This window comes from Acomys russatus, chromosome 24 (genome assembly GCF_903995435.1).
Source record: "Acomys russatus chromosome 24, mAcoRus1.1, whole genome shotgun sequence".
In the NCBI taxonomy this organism is placed as follows: domain Eukaryota; kingdom Metazoa; phylum Chordata; class Mammalia; order Rodentia; family Muridae; genus Acomys; species Acomys russatus.
Genome location: NC_067160.1, coordinates 50,057,718 through 50,079,972, shown reverse-complemented (window position 1 = coordinate 50,079,972; position 22,255 = coordinate 50,057,718). Strand labels below are relative to the sequence as shown.

Sequence of the window (22,255 nt, the reverse complement as noted above, 5' to 3'; positions counted from 1 at the left end):
CCTCACCACCGAGGGTCCACACCAGGGCAGGCAGAGCAGGAGGAGGTGGCGGTGGCAGGCCCTACCTCTCCTGGGCCTGGACAGAACTGGAAAGAGAGAGCAGAGGGTCTCCAGAACTGAGCCTTGGTCCAACCAATGGGCAGAGCGTGCTTATCAGCTCTCATCCCCCTCAGGCAAGTTCTGGTCCTGAAAGACAAAAACCCTCTGTTCTCCCAACAGAGCCCTGACTTGCTGCTATGGGCCAGCCAGAAACACCTGTACACTTAAACAACTCTGCCCTCAGGCCATCATAGCCTTTGACTTCCCTCTGGCAAGTTCAGGGGATGTTTTGTCCGCTTGCTGTGGCCGCTCAGGAATCGGCATGCCCTTCCCCAGAAGGCCACAGCAGCGCAGCTCCGTATCTGCAGCTGAACTCAGGACTTGTTCCCAGGCACAGTCAGACAGTGGCAGGCTGGCTGTGGGCCAGGCATACATGCGAAGGGCTAGGATGAAGGTCCAGGTAGTTCCTAGTCTTGCCTCTCTGGTTTCACACCCAGGCACTGTCCTACCTCCCTCAGGGTTGGCCAGATCACGGACATTTTGGTTTAGATGGTGCTTACAGGGAGGCCTGCTGGGTCCTGCTACTGTCAGAGGATGGCTTCAGAGGTCACTCCCTAAGAAGCACAGGGAAGGGAAGATAGGCTCTGAGCTTACCCCAAGTAGCTGCCACATGCCAGTCTCTGGTCACAAGGCCCACTGTGGAGATGACAGTACTCCTAGCCACCAGTAGTTCAGCATGGCCTTGCTGGAAAGAAGTCTTTAAAAACCAACATGCAGTCAGGGGATGATGGTAGCATACACTTTTAGTCCCAGCACTTGGGGAGGCAGAGGCAGGCGGATCACTGTGAGTCTGGTCTACAGAGTGAGTTCCAGGACAGCCAAGGCAACACAGAGAAACCTTGTCTCAAAAAACTTTAAAATAACAACAATAATAAAACCCCCAATAGGCATGGGCTCTTCTAGCTATTTCCTTCCTCTCCTATTTATCGGCTTTTTTAGGGATAAAAGAGGAGCCCTAATGTCCAGAGGCTAAGGTGTGGAGGGAGGCGCCTTGGCCCCTAGCATGGCCTCCCTGTCTGCGCAGAGTGGAGAAGGACCATTGCACTTGTAATTCCCAGGACACTGGGACTGACAAGGCTAGTCAGCCACATTTAAAGCTAGCCATCCTGGGAGCACCTTAGGCACCAGTGTGGGAAGACTGTTCTAGGAACACGTGACTTAGCACTGGCTACACAAGCCTGCCTTCTGTCATTGTTTCATGTGTTTGCTGGGGGCTGGGTTGGGGGAACCTTACAGTGCCACACAGACACAGCAGCTGCAGCCATACCAGGCAGGGAAGCACCTCAGTCCTCAGAAACCAAGACGTGTACTTGATGGCTAGGGCATGGGTCTTAGGGAAGGTTCAGGTAAATGCAGCGGTTAGGTCCTGTCAGATTTGGGCACACCCTGGGGTGATACGTCAGCCTTTCACAGACAACTGGGCCTATCCCTGCTCTCCTTACATGTTAGCTCTGCGCATTATGACTCTCTCTCTCAGGGTCTCACTGCTTCATAGACAATTCAAGGCACACGTGACGACACCCTTTCATCCTAGGCCTCTGGAGTTGTGGCGTGGACAGGTTGGCCAAGCCCACTTTCCTAGGTGGAGTCCCCCTAGATAGGAACTATGCATGGTAGACCATTGCTCCCCAGCAAACAGTGGTTAGAACTGACTCAGTTTACATCGTTGCAGAGAAAAGGGACTATTCCAAGGTGACTGTGTATGGCGGTGTGTATGAGATGCTGCAGGTGATGGGGGACTGGCTGGGTCTGATTTGGACTTAGCCTTTGGGGCTGCAGAGACTGAGAGGAAACCCCCCCTGGTGTCCTGTCTCCAGAATGTGTGTTCTTCCCCTGTATTATACTGTTTTTTCCTAAAATGTTTTCTTAAATGAATTAAAATATCCAAAATTCCTCGCAACAGATACTTCAGCGTGTTCCTTGCTAGCTTCTGCCTAAATAGAAGCCACTCGAGGCAGGCAATTCCAGGACCATCTTCCTTGCACCTCCCCTCCCCCTCTGGAGGTCTGGGGAACTGATCATAGGAGCCCGAGTGTGACTCACAGCTTCCCTCCACCCCTCAGCCGAGTTCCAAGGACGACAGTGGGCTGGAGGCCCTGGCTATTTGCAGGAGATAAACTATCAACTTTGTTACTGTGACAATTTGGGCATCTGGCATCTCAGGGCCTGGAAATCCCAAAGTTTGGCATTTGGCAAGCCAGAAGTAATCGAGAAAATCCTGGAGATTGGGCATCTGTGGCCAGCTTACCAGCTACACAAACAGATCACTGTGGTGAATTTACTTGGTTGACTGTACAGTCCTCACGGCAGGCTGCCAAATCCATTCTTGAAAGGAGAAAGCAAGCAGAGCTGTGCTAGCTGGTCCCTCACTGTTGAGTGGCTAAACCAATATGACTATTGAGCCCAATGGTCAAGGCGTGTGATACAGGTAACAATAAACACTTGTTAAGGAGGGCTGCAGGGACCTGCTCATGGGACACTGGAGAGAGTCCTTCCCTGACTTCCCATCACTGCTACTCAACTTCACCCTCCCTGAGGTGAATCTGGGATCAAGAGTGCCTTGGCAATAAACCAGGTGACCCTTACCTGAATCTCAGAGGAGACGGGTCTGCTGAACCTGAGCACTTATGTCATCTATGCCCTCTTTATTAAAAAAGTGATTCCCTCTGCCCTTTTTAAATACACAATGTTATGTTAAAATTATTGTACACATAGGAAAAGATTAATAGGAAAACCAGATATTAGTTTAAATGAGAGTAACTAAATTTTTTATGTCGAAATTGAGCAGCATATGTAACTTTCCCTAAGGGCAGTTTCTAGGAGACCAGCAAAGGCAGCATGTGGCACTGCTCAGACTCACGGGCCTCCACTACACATGGTCTGCTCCACATTCCCATTTTAGGATTTGGCCTAGATGCAGATGACCATCTGCCACAGAGGTCTCTGCTTTCAGAAAGTTCTCAAGCTGAGAATGACAAGGAAATACAGCTTACATTCCTATGAAGATGGGACAGGTGAAGGCAGGTGGCACGTGGAGGGACTTGTGTATGTCTGCTCACCACAGACTCACTGCCCTGAGAAAATGGCTGCTCCCACAGGAACCCACTGCCATCTACTGACTGCATGGTAGCAACAACACTACACAGGAGGAACCTGGGCCAGAGACAGACCTGAGCGCCAGTCACAGGCCTCTGAACCTGAGCTGCCCTGACGAAAGGATAAAATGGCACAAGAGTCATCTGGTTGGCTGCTGACAGGCTCTCTGAGATGTGGCAGTGACTGCTAGTGCTATATTCCAAGAGATAAACACAAGGGCATTTAGGAAGCCTAGGCAGGATAAAGCTGCCTTTAGGGCTGGGAAAGGCTTTCTAGGGGAGGTGACAAGGGCTGAGGCCCTGTAGACATGCTCTCTGCTATAATCAGCAATGGTCAGGAAACTGTAAAGACCAGGCCCACTGCTAGGCAAATGCCCTGTCTCAGAGAAAATGGCCAAAATGCCACAAATTACATACTAAGTGGCCTGCAGTCCAGCCGTAGGGTAAGATGGCAGAACATGGGATAAAGAGGGTTTTGTGAGCATGTGGGAGATAAAAGGTGACCAGGGAAAGCCAACATGAGTTCCTTAAGAAGAGCCAATAAAGCTGGCCCCTTCCCCGGAAAGGGTCCATAGGTTGGCTGACCACAGATCCACCGGCCACTTGTTCAGCATTTGTGGATTGAGTCCCGGGTCTAATAAATTCTTCCATGATGTCAACTTGTGAGCCCTTCAGTCCAATGACTACCTCACTTAAGCAGCCTTGGGGGCTACCAACAGCAACATTGGAGAAGGATGGCTCTTCCCTGACCCTTGAGGCCAGAAGGGTGCTGACCTCTGCACAGTGAGACTTCCAGGACTCTGCTAGCATAGAATTCTGTCTGTCTGTCTGTGTCTGTCTCTGTCTGTGTGTGTGTTCTCCCTCCTCCTCTTCCTCCTCCTCTAGGGTTGGTGGTTGAAACTAGGGACCAAAGAACTCTAGGCAAGGGCTCTACCACTGAGGTCTACCCTGAGCCCCACCCTTTTCCTAAGCAAGCTCACCTCTCTCCTCAGCCTGATACTAACACTGGACAGTTCAGTAGAGCGGTATTATTTATTTTGAGGTCCAGCAGGCAGGATGGGGCCCCTGCAAGCCCTTAATGGCCCCTAAGAGCTCTTGGGAGGCCTGGATCTGAATCAGACGCATTGTGCGTGCTTCCCTCACACATCCAATATAATTTTTACTGTAACAATTTTGATAGAGTTTGAGTAATTCTGCTTTTGAAATTATCTGGCCAGCAATAACTCAATTAATTTATGGTTGGCTCTGATTTCTCAGCAAACATCAGGCGTGCTCAGGAATTCTTGAGAAAATCTAACCTACAAATTGTTTCTCAGAGTAATAACATCTCTTCTGGAGGCGGAAGTTAACAACCAATGAATCCAACAGGACGACTGGTACACTCTGTAGAATTTAATCATAGGCTAGTAAATTTTTAGTTTTAGTTTTCTTTTCACATCTGAGCACTGGTAAGAATTTTTTTTTTATGTTTCAAACATTTTAATAAACTCCTCAAAGCTCCCTGCCCTAGGTCCTTGGTGTGGAGGACACAGGGAGTTCACCTGCACTCCCACCCCCACTGCAAGGCAGAAGCAGCCTGCACATGCCAACAGCTCTGGCATGCTGCAGACTATTCCCATCTTTAGGCCACTGTTTGTTCTCTGCTTCACCGAGAAGCAACCCCTGACATGGGCAGCAACTGACATGGACAACGACTGACACGGAGGGTGATGGACATGGACAATGATTTTGCCAAACTTCTTAAAAAATGAGACTCAGGCATTATCAGACAAATTGTTCCTCCCACTAGGGTCTGTCTTCAGACATGTTCAGAACATCCAGGGGCCTGCCACTGGCCAGGGTGGCATTAAATGGGTAAATTTGAGTAGGACATTCCAGATGCAATTTTAGTATCCAATTTTGATATCTAGTCATTTCTGTTGGAGATGGACCAGCAATGAATGAGAACTGAAGTCACACAGGATACCACTAGGACACAAGGAAGGCATCTCAGTGGAACCCTAGGGTGACATCAGGACCACAGCACTCTCAAGAACACTCCCAGGGACATTACCACAGGCCCCAGGTTCCTCTCTTCAGCCTAAGGCCCCAGACTGCTGGCCAGCTCTGAAAGGCTCTGCTTCTTACCACATCCTTTGGGTGTGTTGGTGTGGGCACTGCACTCTGCCTGATAAGAACCACTCCTCCAGCTGCAGGGCCTGGGTCAACCCAGCTGAGGCTGGTCATCCTCAGGTTACAGAGAGGACATAGAAGATAATGGTACATTTGAGTCTGGCCTGGCTTCCAGCCTCAACTTGCCTTTACCAGGAAGGCAAGCAATGAAGTACTCCCCATTTTTCACGGTGGCAGTGTGCCTCGTACCTATGCTGTCTCCATCAGAAATGCCAGAGAGGAGATCAGGGCTTGGACCACCACCTCAATCAACCCCAGGTGATTTGCTGAGAAATCAGAGTCAATCATAAATTAATTGAGTTACTCTTAGCCAAATAATTTCAAATTTCCCAGGGCTGATCCCAGGGTAACAAGGCCTGTGGCCTACAAGTCCCACGTGGCCAGCATCCCTCCCTCCCCATCCTTGGCTTCAATTCTGTACCTTTCCTGCACCCCTGTCCCTCTTTAGGGAACCAAACAGAACTGATCTGCATGGCAGGCGTGCTGCTCTTCATGTGGAACATTCTGACTGTGGTGTAAATATGGTCTTTATAGAGGTGAGCCTAGGTGCCGCCGAGTTAGTGTTGGCCTGGTGCTACGGGCAGAGCTACCTCTCAGAAGGGGAGCCAAGGCAAACAGCACCCAGCACTTGCTCTGCGCCAGGAGATGATTCGCTCACTGCACTTTGAACATTCAGCTGCAGCCAACAAAGAAGATTCTCATTTTCAACTCCAGTGCAGCTTAGTGGCTTTTACTAATTCTGACTTTTAAAATGTGCCTAGTGGAAAATACCTATTAACAGACACATGCATGTGCACGCGTGCGTGTACACACACACACACACACACACACACACACACACACATACACGCACGTACGTGTGTATTAAAATATGCTTAGTTTAAGAAACTCAAGAGTAAACAGCTTGAAGCACTTCCCGCATATCAAGCTCAGACCTAAGGGAAGAGACTTCACCCAGCCCTGGAGCTGAGATCCACGGGATGGCTTGTATTCTTTTCCTGTGTCATAACGGTAAAAACTGAGGCAGGAGCCTGCCTAAAGTCACACTGTGAGTAAGAAAAGCAACCAGGATCTGACCCCAACGCTCCAAGCACCACACCAGTAGTCTTTCCCCAACCTCATACCTTTCCTTCCCCAGATTCTTTACCCAAAACTGGATGCTGTACTTGGCCTTCTGTGGCATTACCCAAGTGTGATGATGGCACATTTGTCACCGAGCTGTTTATGTTACAGTACTGACTCCTCATTGTGGTGTCAGCCACTGTGTCATCCCTGGTTACATAGAGGCTTCTCATCACGTGCTGGTGCCACGTCAACGCAGTCTGTTATCTGGACTGGTTTTCATTTGCCACTTATGCTGATAATGTTGTTTTCTCACTTACATAGCTAAGTAACAGGGATGCGTCTGAGTGTGAAGCTCTGGGGGAGAGCTTCTGAGAGAGCCTCAGCTCTTTAACAACCTGGTGGCCTGCGTGTCGAACAGACTTCAGGAAATGATGCTTCCCCACCATTCAAACCTCTCCACAGTTGCAGAAGGCTGGGCATATCAGCCAGGCCTGCCACATACACACAAAGAAAACCTTCAGAATCCTAAGACACCAAATAGTTGCAAAATAGGCAAAAGACACAGTTAGTAATGTAGGAAAAATCAAAACAAGACCCAAATTACCAACAAAGACAAAACTAAAAGGGTTTAATGATCTGGCACATCTGGTCACCAGGATGCTGAGGCCAGAGCCAGGCCTCTATCAAGGCCAGTCTGGCTGGGGAGAAAGAAAGGTGCATTTGAGTGTACACTCTCCCACCCAGACCATCTGGAGCCTCAGACCACCCTGCTGCCAGGAGTCATTTAGCCTTAGGGTGTCCCCTAAGGTCTCACCTGTAAAATGGGGAGACTACAACCATCTCTCAGGCACATGGGAAGAGTCAGCAATATAAATACACAGGCAAGGCCTGCGACAGACTGGGCCACAGCAAACGCTCTGACAGGCTGCAGCGCTGGGCTGTTACTATTGCTGCTGTGGTCAGGCCTTTCTTAGGCGAGGGTCTCAAGGACCCACTTACCTTCTGAAACATTTTCAAAAGCTATAAAAGTCCGTGTTTTCCTTTCAGTAAACTATTTATTGCATGTATGTATGTAATATTTGTTTGTATTTGTATGTATGTGTGTGTGTGTGCCTCTATGTGTGATATTTGCACATATTTGTATGTGTGGGCACTACGGCATGCATGTGGTAGTCAGATGACATCCTTGGATACTGGACCTTGCCTAACACTCTGCCTGAGACAGGGTCTCTCCTGCCTGTCACTGTGTGTGTCAGGCTAGCTGGTCCATAAGCTTGAGGGGCTTTTCCTGTCTCTATCGCCATCTGGCCACAGGAGCACTGAGATCACAGAGGCACACTACCACACTGCTTTACACAGGAACCGGGGGCTGAATCAGGTCCTTGTGTGCATGAAAAGCTCTTTACCTCCTGAGCCATCTCCCAGGCCTTTCTATAAAGTCTTACCACTTAAAGAGATTTTACTGCTAAAGACCTCAAATCATTCTAAAATACTGGTCTTCAAAAAAAAATAAAATTAAAAATTTAAAGCCAGTTTTTAAGAATGCAGAGGCAAGGCTGGACTGTGTAAGGCACCACAGATTGGTAGCTTGGAGACCAACCTGTCACACTTCCAGTTGCCTCCAAAGCCTACCTACATGACACCCCCTTCAAGAGCAGCCTCTGTATCCGGCCGTCCCCCGCCAGGCGCTGGGTGGCTGTGCAGGAGGAGGTCTGGCTGCTGGCTTTTGGTGGGTGTTATTTTGTAGTCTTCCTTCCCTTCCGTCTTCTATCCCAGTACTCTCATTAACGTGGCTCCCTGTCCTGCTGACCCGGTGGAAAGCTAGGAGGCCTCCCACGCCACCAGTGCTCCGCTCCAGCTGTCAGGGACAGAGTCTCATTCTCTGTCTCAGTCGCTGGGGCTTGGGCCAAATATAACGAAAACCTTTTTCTCTTTCTAAATGTTCCTTCTGAAGGTCTGGCCTCCCCTTCCCCAGGACGGAAACTGGGGGTGAGCAAAAGCAGGAAGTGGCATCAGGGAATAAAGGGGGGAGGGAGGGAAGGAGGAAACGAGCAAGGAAAGAGGAAAGAAGGAAGGAAGGAGTGAAGGAACGACATGTGTGCCAAACATTTTCCCAGGATGAGTACTTGGGGACCTGCTTGTCCTGTGTGCAGGGAAAAGCTAAGGGTGTAAGAAGCCCCCTAGAGAATGAGGAAAGGAATGTACTGGCAGTTAGCATCCAACTGAGCTTGCACAGGAGAGTGACAAAGGAGCAGATGGTTCCTGTTCCCATCAGGTGCTCAGTGGGGTGCTCCACGCTGCTTGCAAGGCCCAGAAAGTTACCCAAGTCCAAGCTTTAGTCATCACAGTAGACTAGTGCCAGCCTTCGGGGAGCTGCAAAGCTGGGGCTGTGCAGGAAAAACTGAGTGAACCCACCACTGAGGGCTACCTCCCCACCATGGAGGGAGAAAGACAAGACTGCCAGAATTATAGCTAAGAATGCTCATGAAGCCTGGCCACCAGAGATGGCCTACACTGCCCTGAGTTCTCAAGGCCCAGGCTAACCCCTAAGGGGGCTGGGACTCAATTAATAGCTACCTTTAAAAAAAAGATTGATGATGATGATGATGATGATGATGATGATAATGATGATGATGATGATGATAACGTATACAGTGCTCTATCTGCATGTACACCTGCAGGCCAGAAGAGGGCGCCAGATCACATTATAGATGGCTGGGAGCCACCATGTGGTTGCTGGGAATTGAACTCAGGACCTCTGGAAGAGCAGTCGGTGCTCTTAACTTCTGGGCCATCTCTCCAGCCCTAATAGCTACCTTTATCGCTGATTTATTTTTGTTTTCTGAGACAGGATCTTATTACCTAAGCTAGCTAGAGCCCAATTTGTGGCAGAGGCTGACCTTAAACTTCTGATCCTCCTACCACCACCTCCCAGGTGCTAAGATGACACGTGTGTACCACTACACAGGTGTGTACCAGTGATCAAACAGTTGTGGAATGAACATACAAAACAGTAAGCAAATCCGGCACCCTAGCACATTTCTCTTAACCGTTCTCAGTCATGAGGGTGTTTTTAAAAGTATGCAGCAATGTGTGACGATTATCTAAACTATGCAGCCCACTAGGCAGGCCTTGAGACTCTCCAGAAGTTTCCTCTGAGCACTGAGGAAGACCCAGCTTCACTGGACCTTGATGACTCAAGCCTGCACCTTCTTGTAGTGTGACTAATGTCCTAACAGAAGAAATCGCTGGAGGAGAGAGAGAGCATGGCCAGGGCTGAAAGACACGTGGCAGCTATCCAGGCCCCTAGACCCTTTTGGTGTCACCTGGTGAGAAGAGCCAAGGACTGAATTGGCAAAGTGTAGCATGGAGCCCACACAGCACTGATGAGTGTGGCCATGCACGGTAGGCCCACATCTCACTGCACCAGTGGAAATGACTTTTAAAAAAAAACACTCAAAGATTATCCTAACAGCTCTGAAGGAGAAAAATGTGACTCTTGTCTACAAACAAGAGAGACCAAGGGCCAGGAGAAGAGCATAACCTTTCTCATGGGTCACTGAGGGAGCAAGGGCAAAGTGGGGCTTGCAGTCCAGGCCTCCTGACTCTCGGCCTGGGCACGTGCTTTTATAGCACATGACTTCTCAAACTTAGGAAACAAAGATCTACCCCTGCAAACAGTGTCTCTTACCTCTGTTGGAGGTTATGCCTGTCTGGAGTACAGCGAGGGTGCAGCCAGGCAGCAGGCAATTGTAACATACACATATTGTGTCTACAGGCCCATGGAGAGATTGTCTGCAGGCCCTGGAAGATGGCCACAGCACCAGTTCCATCTACCTGGTAAAGCCTGAGAACACCAACCGCCTCATGCAGGTGTGGTGCGACCAGAGACATGACCCTGGGGGCTGGACTGTCATCCAGAGACGTTTGGATGGCTCCGTCAACTTCTTCAGGAACTGGGAGACCTATAAGGTGAGACCAGAGGGCCTGTATGCATTGCCTGCAAGGTGACTGGTCCACCCCCAGTCTAGAAAAACAAGGACAGGATCATTTCTGCAAAGCCATTATAGTGGTAAGGCCAGGCCCCTTCTTGTCTGCTGTTCAGGAGAGGACAGACTAGAGATAGCATCTCCCAGTCAGGGCCTCCAATAAGATGGATCTGTTGTCTTTTTTTTTTTTTTTTTTTTGGTTTTTGGTTTTTCGAGACAGGGTTTCTCTGTGTAGCCTTGGGATGGATCTGCTCTTAACGGCCACAAGGAGCAGGTCCCAAGGCTCCAGGTCCTGGGACGCTCCTTAAAAGCCTCGAGTAGGAAACAGTGACAAAAACTGGGCCCTAAGTGCGAGATCCATTCCCTGGGTTTCCCAGTTCCCAGGATACTAAATGCTGCTTCTTGTAAGTCAAGTGCAAGGGATCTGCCACACCTCTCACCCTGCTCTGGACCAAGAGGGGACACTAAGGATGGCATGAGCAGCTCAGGTTAGGGGACACCTGTCCTGTGTCAGGTACTGCTGCAGCAGCTCCTGTGTATGCCCTTGAGGAAGTTATCACTACAAAGTCACCTTACAGGCTTACAGCCACAGCATGGTAAAGCAGCAACTGCAGGCGAGGGTTCAAGGCCTAAAGCTGCACCTCCCATCAGCCCCAATGCCTCTGCATGTAGTCCTGCAGCAGCTCCTCCCATCTCCTCCATCCTGGCTCGCCCTGGGCAGCCTGTATCTCCTGCTTGTCCCTCCCCCAAAGCCTAGCCTTGAGGGCGCCCTTGCTTGCACTCCTCCACTCTCTCATGGAGGTGGGTACAACGCAGCAAGTGCTCACCCATCCCAGGAAGACTGATGGTACCTGGCTCTGAGAAGCACATATAAGACTCTGGGGGCCACTGCTCAGCTGATGCCCCAAAGCACATATCAAATGAGTAACAAAACTACTGGGTTTCAAACCTAGGAGGGCCCAGGTGAATGTCACATGCCTATCACAACTCTCAGCTGTCTACGCCAGAGCTTAAATACAACCCGCACACACAACCCATCTCCAGAGAAGGCAACTGAGGCGGGGGGGGGGGGCAATGGCTCTTGTCTAAGCAATGCTGGCTGCACCTCTGGATGCCAGGCTCTCAAGCGACCACATCTTCCTGACTTTGAAAAGTTATAGCATCCACAGGTTAGGACAAGAAACAGGCCCACATGATGGAAGGAAAACGTGTTCTTCAGATGTGTGTATGGTACATGATTGAGGATGAAAGGTTCAGTGGCTTACCCAGTCACAGAGCCTGATACACGGGTAGCAGGGACGGGAGTCTGACTAGTGCTGGGACACTGACTCCTCACTCACGCTCTCCTGGGTCTTCCCCAGCAAGGGTTTGGGAACATCGACGGCGAATATTGGCTGGGCCTGGAGAATATCTACTGGCTGACAAACCAAGGCAACTACAAACTGCTCGTAACCATGGAGGACTGGTCTGGCCGAAAGGTCTTTGCAGAATATGCTAGCTTCCGACTGGAGCCAGAGAGCGAGTACTATAAGCTGCGGCTGGGGCGCTATCACGGCAACGCGGGCGACTCCTTTACCTGGCACAACGGCAAACAGTTCACCACCTTGGACAGGGACCATGATGTCTACACAGGTAGGAAAAGTAGAACTAAACCTAAGTGTTGATCGGGGATCCATCAGCACTAGGGCCCCTGACTCCAGGACTGGAGCAAGAGGATGCCACAATGACAGATAGCTGTCCCTTTCTTCTGCCCACTGCCCTCAGACTGCAAGTGGCACTTACAAAAAGGGACGGTAGAGGGCTGCCCTGGGCTACACTCATGCTTCAGGCTACAGGCTTCTCAGTGCTGTCTGGAAACACTGTTCACAGCCCCTGAGGCTGGGTCACACATTCCACACTGCAGTGCTGGCCTCATCCACTCAGTCATGCACCCTCAGCATGCTGAATCTGCAAGTTAGGATGCAGCACACAGCAAGGTGAGGAGTATTCTCAGAGACTCTCCTACTGGCTACCTGTAATGCGAATGCAGTACTGTAAGAAAGCCACTAAGAGGAAACCAGCTGGTGGAGATGTCATTTGCCCCTGGTTACATCCTCAAGCCCAGGTCTTGATTAAACAAGAAACAAAGGAGAATACAGAGAAGTCCAAGATGCACAGGTCTAGCTTGGCTCTAAGTATAGACATCCCACAACCATGTTCTCCACCCAGGAACATTTCATGAGGCCCAGAGGCCCTATAGGTCGGCAAGTCAGCAAGGCCCAGGGCTCCGGAGGCTGACACTACCTCTGGACTGAGTCTTTGTCTGCTTCCCAGACAGGCCTAGCCCATCCTGCCTAGCTTCCCAACTAAGCCTGGCCTGAGAGTGGACTTGTCCCTTTGAGGACTGAGCTCTGGGGGCTGTCTCAAGCAGGGACTGCACTTCAAGCAATCCCTGATTCCTATATACTAAGTCAGGGACAATTGTCCCCAAGGCAGTCACACTCTAGTGCACAGTTCTCACAACTTCAGGGGCCAGACGGGACAGGACCCGCCTGTCCTCATACCACAGGGACACAGCTGGCCATTCTGGTACTGAACTAAGTCCACTGGAAGGACCCAGGGACTCAGCCATTGTTCTGTAGTGGGGACTCTCTGGGCCAAAATTACAATGGCTTTCAGAAAAGGCAGAAGAGTGGCCTTCATTTGCCTGATGCTAGGACATGGGGCTACACCATGTCCTTAGGAGTAAGGCAAAGGTCAGATGGGGCCAGGGGTATAGGGCTAGGGCTAGGGCCAGGGTATAGAGAGGGAGGCTGGTGGGAGCTCTCCCTGTTTGCCCAATGCAGCACAGCCACTTGGTCCTGATGGTATCAGGACAGGGCACAGCAGAAGCCTCAAGAAAAACTCTGGGAAATCCGGGCTGGCTGGGGCTGGCTAAGGCCCATAGCTTTAGCCTCCAGCTGTGGCCTCCTCACTCCTCCTCCCATGACCTCTGCTGGAGACAGCCCCTCCCTGAGGAAGGGGTCCCCTCTTAGGACCAGACCCCAACCAAGCTCTTCTGTCCTCCCTCTGTGGGACGCCTTGCCCCTGCATGCCTGCTTGCACCTTGCCCACACTTACTATTGAACTGCTTGTCCTTGGCACTAAAATGCAGTGCGATGTGACAATGCCAAGGGTTGCATGGAAATATCCCTCTTTTATGAAATAGCACAAAAAGTTATTTGGATGGAATTCAGCTGGAGAGGCCAAGAGGGGCATTTCATCTGAAACAGTTCCTCATCTCTCTGAAAGACTCTTATCCAGCCCTTTCAACTCTTAAGAATTGTCAGAGACCTGCTTTCCCTTTCCACAGGCCACGGCAGGCCACTTCCATTTCCTCCAGGGCTGTCTGTGAGTGGACCCCAGCCCAGGGCTACACATGGCCCTCGTTCGTTCTTGTGACAGTCCTATGTGGGGGCATTATTTTTGTTCTTTTCCCGACAAAAACACAATGGCCGGTAAGCAGCAACGGCAGGCATCCTACTCAGGGTCCTGTGAAAGACCCCGAGCACACACACTGCAGATGCGGCAACCTCCTAAACCCTCCTCACTCCCTTCTCTCCTACAGGAAACTGTGCCCACTATCAGAAGGGAGGATGGTGGTACAATGCTTGTGCTCACTCCAACCTCAATGGGGTGTGGTACCGTGGGGGCCATTACCGGAGCCGATACCAAGACGGGGTCTACTGGGCCGAGTTCCGAGGAGGATCTTACTCACTCAAGAAAGTTGTGATGATGATTCGGCCCAATCCCAACACCTTCCACTAAGCATCCCTGTCTGGCCACTCAAGGCCATTGCCAGAAGCTGTCCCAGCTGTGCGACCTCAGGCTGGGAGGACGGGGTGCCAGACTTGGCTCTTTAAAGTCACTCTGTCAGGTGATGGAAAGGAACAGTGTTCTCTGTCCCTCCTGCTTTCTTTCACACCAGACAGCCCCTCATGTCCCAGGACAGGGCAGAACTGCAGATTCTTTCAATCAGTTAAGTCCCTCCAATAAAAACATAACTGTCAACACCAGCAGACACGATAGGCATGCATACGAGCCACCACATGTGTGCTTAGACACATATCACACGTGGGATGTCTAGATATACATATGGGTCTCCACATACACAGAATTTCTCTATACTCAGTTCTCAGAGGCTTACGCCAGCGCCACAGCTTTACGCTTAGGAGAACGCTTTTCTCCTTGTCTAAGGACAGAAAAAGCCACGTAGCCCTGATTTTGGGTTCTTCCCAGAATGAATGCAAGCTCACCTCCCACATAGGGGTTCCCGGCCTTCTCTCTCTGGAACCCCTTTGAGCACCTGATCGACTGTTAGCTTTTCCCCTTCTCAGGACAGCTCAGCATCCCTCCGTCTAGTCGTCCCCTCAGGCTGCACCTTCTGTGCCTTAGTCTGCGGCTGCTCACTGGAGGCCCAGGGTCCTCTTCTCCTTTCTTCCTGGCCTCTCCTCTTCTGTCACACAGACCCTTTATTTCTGGCACAATTAATTGGCCTCTGGGGAGGAAATGGTCTGGGCTCAGGTTCCGGCTGGGAAAGGGAAGGCCAGGCCAAAAGCCACAGTGGCGGCCACATAGACCTGTATTCACTCTTGCACCTTACATTCATACTTTAGCCTCCACAGAATTTTAACCTCCACACAAACAGTGCCCTGCCTTGCAAGAGACACTCCATTGGAAAGAGGTCACGGCCAACATGTGGGGACCCCCAGACAGCTGCAGATTTGAGGTCCTGTACTCATGGGGAACAATCTGCACCCCGTTTCCATGTTACATACCGCCCCAGAAGATGAAGCCACACAAAGAAAAACTGACTACTTTGCATGCCTTGCAATGCCCTTGGGGCTGCTGGTGAGCACAGCATGGTGGTCTCCCCAGTCCTGCTGGGCTTACAGTTACCAGATGACTGCCACGCCAGGGGCAGCAGATAAGTCAAGAAAGTGAGACCCTCCCAGTGGGCACATGTGCCAGGTGTGTGAAGTGTGGGGCATTTGGTACTGTCCACATCTGGTTCATGCCTATTACCTCAGCATTTCTCCCAGTGTACCATGTAGCATGTTCCGTGTATATATAAAAGGGAGGTTTGTTGTTGTTGTTTTTTAAAATATATTCCCAGACTATCCTTGTAATGACACAAATTTGCAATAAAAGCCATCAGTGCTGCATGGATGCCCCCGCACTGTGTGTTGCTGTTCTAGAACACGCTCCTGGAGCGTCTGTTAGTAAGAGCAAGAGATGCAACATCTAGCACACACAGGCCATCAAGACCACACCCCTCCTGCCTGCCCTACCAGGAGTCCCATGCCCAGGGACCTCTGGCCAGCATAGCTCTCTGCAGCCAAGCTTCTATTTCCAGATAAGTCTCAGATGTCAAGGAGCTCCTCATAGGCCAGACAATTAACAGCAGAGGCTTCTGGGAGCTGTTCTTGTGTATTCAACTGTGGCTCAGGCCTTCCGTTTCCCAGCCTTCCCGTAGCCAAGCTGGTCTATTGTCCCAGGCCAAGCTGTCTCAAAGACTAGTGCAGGCGCCATATCCCCCCACACTGCTGCCACAGGCTCCCACGCTGCCTGCCAGAGATGTCTCCTTGTAAAACAGACTAGAGAGGGCAAGTCGAGGCATGGTGGGAACTTCTAACACCATAAAGAAACCAAGGGCAAATGACCACGACTGCTATTGAACAAAAGCCACCTCTGTGCTATATGCTACTATGCATGTCGATTGCAAATACAGGGTTAATACTGATGCTGCACCCACACTCAGAGGCAGAAGTATACGCACTATGGCAGAAAACTTGGTAAAATTTATGACCAACCTAGGTATCACAAGTGGCCAATGGATTAAAAAAAATGTCACCCCAGTAAGAACAGGGTGGTACCCTAAATGAAGGATAAAACATCACATGCTACCTCTTGGGTTTGTAAAGATGGAAAAAATGCATGCTGATAAGACACAGAGAAATATTTACTTCTGGTCTATGGACAGAAATAAAAAATGACTCAAGTACAATGGCATATACACTCTTGGCCCCAGCAGTCCTTATCAGCCTGGGAATGCTTCTACAAGTTAAGCTGGGGTAGGAGTCTGGAGTTTCCCGAAAGCTACAGTGGGCTTAGACATGGACTCATACACTAGAGAGCGAGGGGTCAGCATTCCCACCTTACCGAAGAGCAAGAACTGCTCCAACAGAGACCACCCAGAAGGCACAGGGACAGGCAGGCACCAAGCATGTGTTCTTAACTTGTCCCCACCTCCCATAGTTGTTGGGGTGACTGTGGAAGCTGGACACTGCCTCAGGAAAATGTCCCAACCTTGATGCAGATGCCAGCCACACCTCCCACACACATGGAGTGGGGTTGGGGAGACAGGGCTGTGGAAAACAAGGTTCAACGCTCCTGATCCCTGATCTTGGGGCCAAAGCCCTAAAAAGAGAGTTCTGGTGTGGAAGGCCAGACTGAGCAATGTGAAGCAGCCATTTCCCCACAGCATTTGGGATCTAAATGAACCAGGCCATGGCGCGAACTATTCCTCCCAAACCTCGTGCCAGCTTTCACATCTGTGTTTGTATGTATACACATGTATGCACACATGATGTTGTAGTGTGTGTGTGTGTGTGTGTGTGTGTGTGTGTGTGTGTGTATTATGTGTGAAAAGGCCAGGGGAGGATGTCAAGTGTCTTCCTCTCTCTGAAGTACACTGCTTTGTTAGATTAAGTGGCAGCCAGTGAGCTCCTGGGAGCTATGTGTCTCCAACCCCCAGCACTGGGATTTTAGGCCCTTGTGGCCATGTTTAGCTTTTTTTTTTTTTTTTTTTTTTCTTGGTTTTTCAAGACAGGGTTTCTCTGTGTAGCCTTGGCTGTCCTAGACTCACTTTGTAGACCGGGCTGGCCTCGAACTCACGGCGATCTGCCGGCCTCTGCCCCCCAAGTTCTGGGATTAAAGGAGTGCACCACCACACCCAGCTCAGCTTTAAAAAAAAAAAAAAAAAAGATTTATTTATTATTTATACAGTATTCTGCCCACATGTGTGCCTGCATGTCAGAAGAGGGCACCAGGTCTCATTATAGATGGTTGTGCATCACCATGTGGATACTGGGAATTGAACTCAGGACCTTTGGAAGAGCAGCCAGTGCTCTTAACCTCTGAGCCATCTCTCCAGGCCCCCCTGCTTAGCTTTTAAGTGAGTACTGGGGGTCTGAACGCAGGTCCTCTTGAACTGCTCTTACTCACTGAGTAACCTCCCTAGCCCCCAAGCCAAGCCTTTCTCAAACCACATGCTGGATATGTGAAAAGCCAAGGAGTGAGGCTTGTCGAGATGCACAGCCTGTTCTCCCAAGAGAACCCGGGAGGAGAGGTCGGCTCTCCAGCAGCAGGTTGGAGGCAGGAGGTGGGGCTGTGCTCATGAGCCTGAATGCCAGTGTGCACACACAGCTAGGCAGTGTCCTGGGCTCTGACCAGCCAGAGCCTAACACTCCTCACCTGGTGGGGCCTCTGCAGACCCACAATTACGGAAGTTCTAACACTGCAGAGTTCTCTGCCTTGGTGGGTTCACCTATCTGCAGATATGGATAAAAGGCAAGACCATCTACAGTCCTCCGTCCTGCCCCTCAGTGTCAGTTTCAGCCTGGAACAGCGAAGCTGAATGGCATGGAGAAGCCACTCCCCAACGGCTGCTGCTTTGAGCAAGACTGAAAACAAGCTTCAGGCTTTCTGGATGCAATGGTGGTGTGAGTGCACAAGCCCTCTGGGTGCCCCCTGATCTCCCAGCCCTGACCTGTCCCCGTCTTATTACATAAGAGAATCCAGAGGAGGCAAAGGGCTGGTATATGTGCAAAAACATGCCCAACTGTGGCACTTTCACCTCAGAGTCCAGAAACCAAAAACAAAGTAACCACTACCTAAGACCACCCATTCCAGAGCAAGTGTGAGACCACTCTGCAAGGAGGCGTCTGGAAATGGACTCTGCAGCAACACCCCATGTCCTCATAGGATCTGTGTATTCAGTGAAGGGAAAAGACCCCAGAGGAAGGAGCGTCCTCCAGCACTGCAGGGAGGGGAAGGTGGCAGCTGCTGTGAAAGCCAGGACCTCTAAGCAACAGGAACTATTAGGATGAACAGGGGTGCTGCTCTCAGACTGGACTCCAAGTGTAAAGGCCCAGGCACCAAAGCAGGGAGGAGGGGAGCACAGGGCTAGAAGTGTAGCCTGGTGGGGCAGGGGCAGGGCAGAACCCTAGGTCGTAGAGGAGAAGCAGCATTCCACCTTCAAGGAGGGGGGCTGGAGGTACACAGAAGAAAAGGGAAATACCATAGTGGGGGTGGGGGTGGAGTGACCCAACCCAAGCTCTGGATGAAAACCAGGCCACCACACAAGACACCTCCCTACCCACATGCCAAGGGCCAGAGCACACTGTGGACTGGTGAGGGGCAGCTGGATTAGCCAAATCCAGCAAAGAAGCCCACCTCGTGTCTTGCCAGGCTGTAGGTGTTCAGACCTGATCTCCACTTAGAACCGTCTGGAATGAGAGCACTGTTAGAAGGACTGGGTTTGTCGTTGGTGAGATTAAGGGGCCTGCCTAGTTCTCACCTTCATCTGGGGGGTAGGGTGAGTGGGAAAAACAAAAGCAAAATAAAATCTCCACAGAGAGGCATGAAAGGTACACTGAGGAAAAATGAGGCTGGTTTCTTCTTATACCTGGCTAAGGCCAGCACATTTAATAGGTAGGTTATGTAAGGACGTGAGGTATCTCATAAGGGCCAGGAACCAGAAGCTGCCTGGAAAGTCTTCAAGAAGCAAGAGGCAGCCTTCTCTGCTCCACTTCTCTCCCCTTCCTGTGGGCGTCTTTCTGGGTTCCTCATTGGGCATCCATGTGCAGTCTACTCTCACTACCTGGCTGGGAGCATAGCGCCAGGCAACAGGCATCCTGGCTCCATGGCAGCGCTAACGCCTGGACAGAGGAAGCGAGTACAGTGGGGTGGAATGAATGCAGACGCCAGGGAATGTTGCTCCAGGATACCCGCTAGATGGATGCTATGGTGCTCCTCATTAGATGGGGTCCTGGTCCCCAGACCCTCCTCGGCTGACCCTCATCCTCTCCTGAAAACAGCACCCAACCATTCTAGGCCTAGCTGAGTCACTGACATGGCACCTAGCAGTGTCCTAAGGGCCACAACCTGCTCTTCACAGGTTCACTGATTCTCAATCTGTGGATGCAAGAAGGAAGAAGGTCTCCACTTCTGGGGTCTTCCTTGCCATCTTCTGTTCTGGCCGAGGCTGACGCCATCTGCTGTCTATTGTGTACCCTCCATGTGAATGCCTCTAGTGTTTCCAACTGGAGGAAGTGGACGCTGTAACCACCGTCTCTTCAACACAGAAATCTGAGGCTAAGGGATGCTTGTGATGTGTAGCCTAAGACACTCCGAACTTGAATACACAAGTCAGTCTGATTCCTGAGCCTCAATAGCACATAGCCCTACAGCCAAGGAGGAAGGGCCCCAAGCGGCTCCTATTCCTCCCACCACCAATGTGCATGAGAACATGCTGATCAGGTATCAGGAATACATGTGTGCGCTCTACCTTAGCATAGTGGGCACACAGTAGCAAGGGGCTGTGATGGAAGAGACTTCACTGTTTCTTGGGCCTCACAACACTGCCAGGATGAAAGCCATTGGACCCTGCCTCTTTTTTTTTTCCAGCACAATCAAGAGCCAGTTGTCCTACAGCCTACAGACTCAGCAGTCCTGACCTTGGCATTATTTACAGCTGGCCTAGTCTTCAGTGTTAGCTAGTAACTGGGTCCATCTACCTGTAGAACGTCTCCCTGCAAGCTAGCTTTGGGGAGGGGCTGGGCACTGCCCTGTTAACGTCATGGTCTCACACAGTGGCAACTCATTTTTGTTCCAATATAGACAGCGCCACTAAGAACCATCAAAGTGAGGTATACGGAAGCTATGTAGTGACCAATTACCTCCACCTCCTCAATGTTGCCTCAACACACCCCAAAACTTTTGGTGGCTCACAAGAACACCCTTATCTTATAGTTTCTACGGAGCTGGGACGTAGGCATGTCTGAGGCAGATGCCTCTAGCTTCAGGTTTCTCCAGAGACATCAGTCAAGCAGAATCTGCTTCTTTGCCACAGGGGCTTCTCCATAGGACTGGAGAGCACATAGGGGCTGGAGTCCTGCAGGATGGGTGACCCCAAAGTAAAGAGAAGAGAAGTGGACAGTCTTTACCTATTTATTGTCTAAGTGTCACTCTATTGTTGACCTTATTCATACCCTACAGCTGCAAAATAAGCTAAAAATAGAGCCTCAGAGCAAGGCGCTGGGGTGACTCAGATAAGCAACATCAAGCACCTGTCACAAGAATTATGTGCCGACTGTTAATGTTACTTCCTCACTGGAGAGCCAAAGCCTAAAGGAGTCAGAGGGATGTGTGCCCCAATGAGAACCCAGGTCCCTGCTACCAGAATGCCCTCCAGAGCACAGCATGTTTAAGCCCTTACTTCATGTTGTGGGCTCAGACAAAACCTGACCCAGAGCAAAGCTAATGGTACCTCATCCTCAAGGCCCTCCCAGCCTGGCAGGGGGCCAACCTGCCTGGGGGCTGTGCTCCTAACCTCTGTGTTTTCCTCCCAGTGTTTATCTCCATGGAGACAGAGGTGGTGAACTAAGGACCTTTAGGCTGGGTGGACCCAGCATGAGCTCAGGTAAACTTGGTGTTCACCTGACCTATGGTTGTGTAAGCCATGGTCAAATTGTGGGGTATTTTCTTTTATAAATTGGGGATAGTTAATGATATACATTGGTCTCTTGCAATGCCCTGAAGAAATTTAATTTTGAAGGTACCAAATCTGGAGACTACACAACTAAAAGTAATTATCTCCCTTCTGGAAAGGAGTGGTTTAAAGCAATATGCAGCTTACCACAAAACAATGGAAAAGTACCTGTGAGATCATGTCTGCTTGAGTGTAGGGTCAGAAGGAAGTACTTTCCTCCCTGCTGGATCCCAGGCGGGCCTGGATGCCTGCCTTGAGGAAGGGGAAACATGTTTAAACAGTCTCCCAGCTGGGGAAGGAGGACAGCCACAGACGTCAAGGCCCCTGCGGGACTGTGGCCGCTGGGACAGAGAGGAGAATGGAGGGCCATGGCATCCCCAAATCTAGCTCAGACCTTCTCTGTGGCGTTGATAGCCCCTTTCCACGCTTAGGACCTGCTGCCCCTGCTGAGGCAGGCAGGAAGGCAGGAGGCAACCACACAAAGAGAAGGGGAGGGGTCAGGGAAATGGTGGCACCAGCAACTGTTGGGCAGGAGCTATGGAACAAATGAGTGTTCCTGGGGGATTCTCCGAAGCACACAGGGTGGGGACCTGAGAAAAGGCTGGGCTCCGGCGTGTGGGAGGAACGTTCCCTGCTGGACACTAAGAAAGAGACTACACTCAGCGCTGGTCAAGCCGGAGTCAGCTTCATTACCCACAGCTACCTCCGATGCGCTGGGGTAATGGCTACTCAGAGGAATGTCTCTGAGGGTAGATAGTGTGCCTCAGCTCTGCAAGCACTGTCTGCACCCCATGCTCACGCCTTCACCTCTATAAAAGGAAGTGCGGTCAACAGCACACCTGAATTCTCAAGGCCCAGGACCAGGCTGTGGCTCTCCACGAGGTCAAGGGCTGTGCTCAGTTGCCCTTGGGTCTCTCTAAGGCTCTGCTGTCAGATGAGCAGTCTGTAAAGCCCCATCCTCCACCCCACCCCACGCCGAGGACTCTAAACAGCGGTGATTCATCACACACTTATACATGAGCCCTGGCAGGTCTTTTCTCCTC

The 22,255-nt window shown here is 50.8% G+C and overlaps 3 protein-coding genes across 11 annotated transcripts in view; 2 read left to right on the top strand and 1 right to left on the bottom strand.

Moving 5' to 3' along the window:
* Angptl2 (angiopoietin like 2) overlaps positions 1-15,633 on the top strand; it is a 31,258-nt gene extending 15,625 nt beyond the window's left edge. The window contains exons 3-5 of the mRNA XM_051166248.1: positions 10,210-10,403; positions 11,782-12,052; positions 14,007-15,633. Of these exons, the coding sequence (XP_051022205.1) occupies positions 10,210-10,403; positions 11,782-12,052; positions 14,007-14,206 (665 nt within the window). The 3' untranslated portion in view covers positions 14,207-15,633. The remainder of the gene's footprint in view (positions 1-10,209; positions 10,404-11,781; positions 12,053-14,006) is intronic.
* Positions 1-22,255, top strand: part of Rpl12 (ribosomal protein L12) — a 1,083,577-nt gene that overhangs the window by 261,042 nt on the left and 800,280 nt on the right. The window lies entirely within an intron of this gene.
* The window catches only part of Ralgps1 (Ral GEF with PH domain and SH3 binding motif 1), a 254,600-nt gene that overhangs the window by 88,635 nt on the left and 143,710 nt on the right, over positions 1-22,255 (bottom strand). The gene's annotated exons all lie outside the window — the stretch shown is intronic.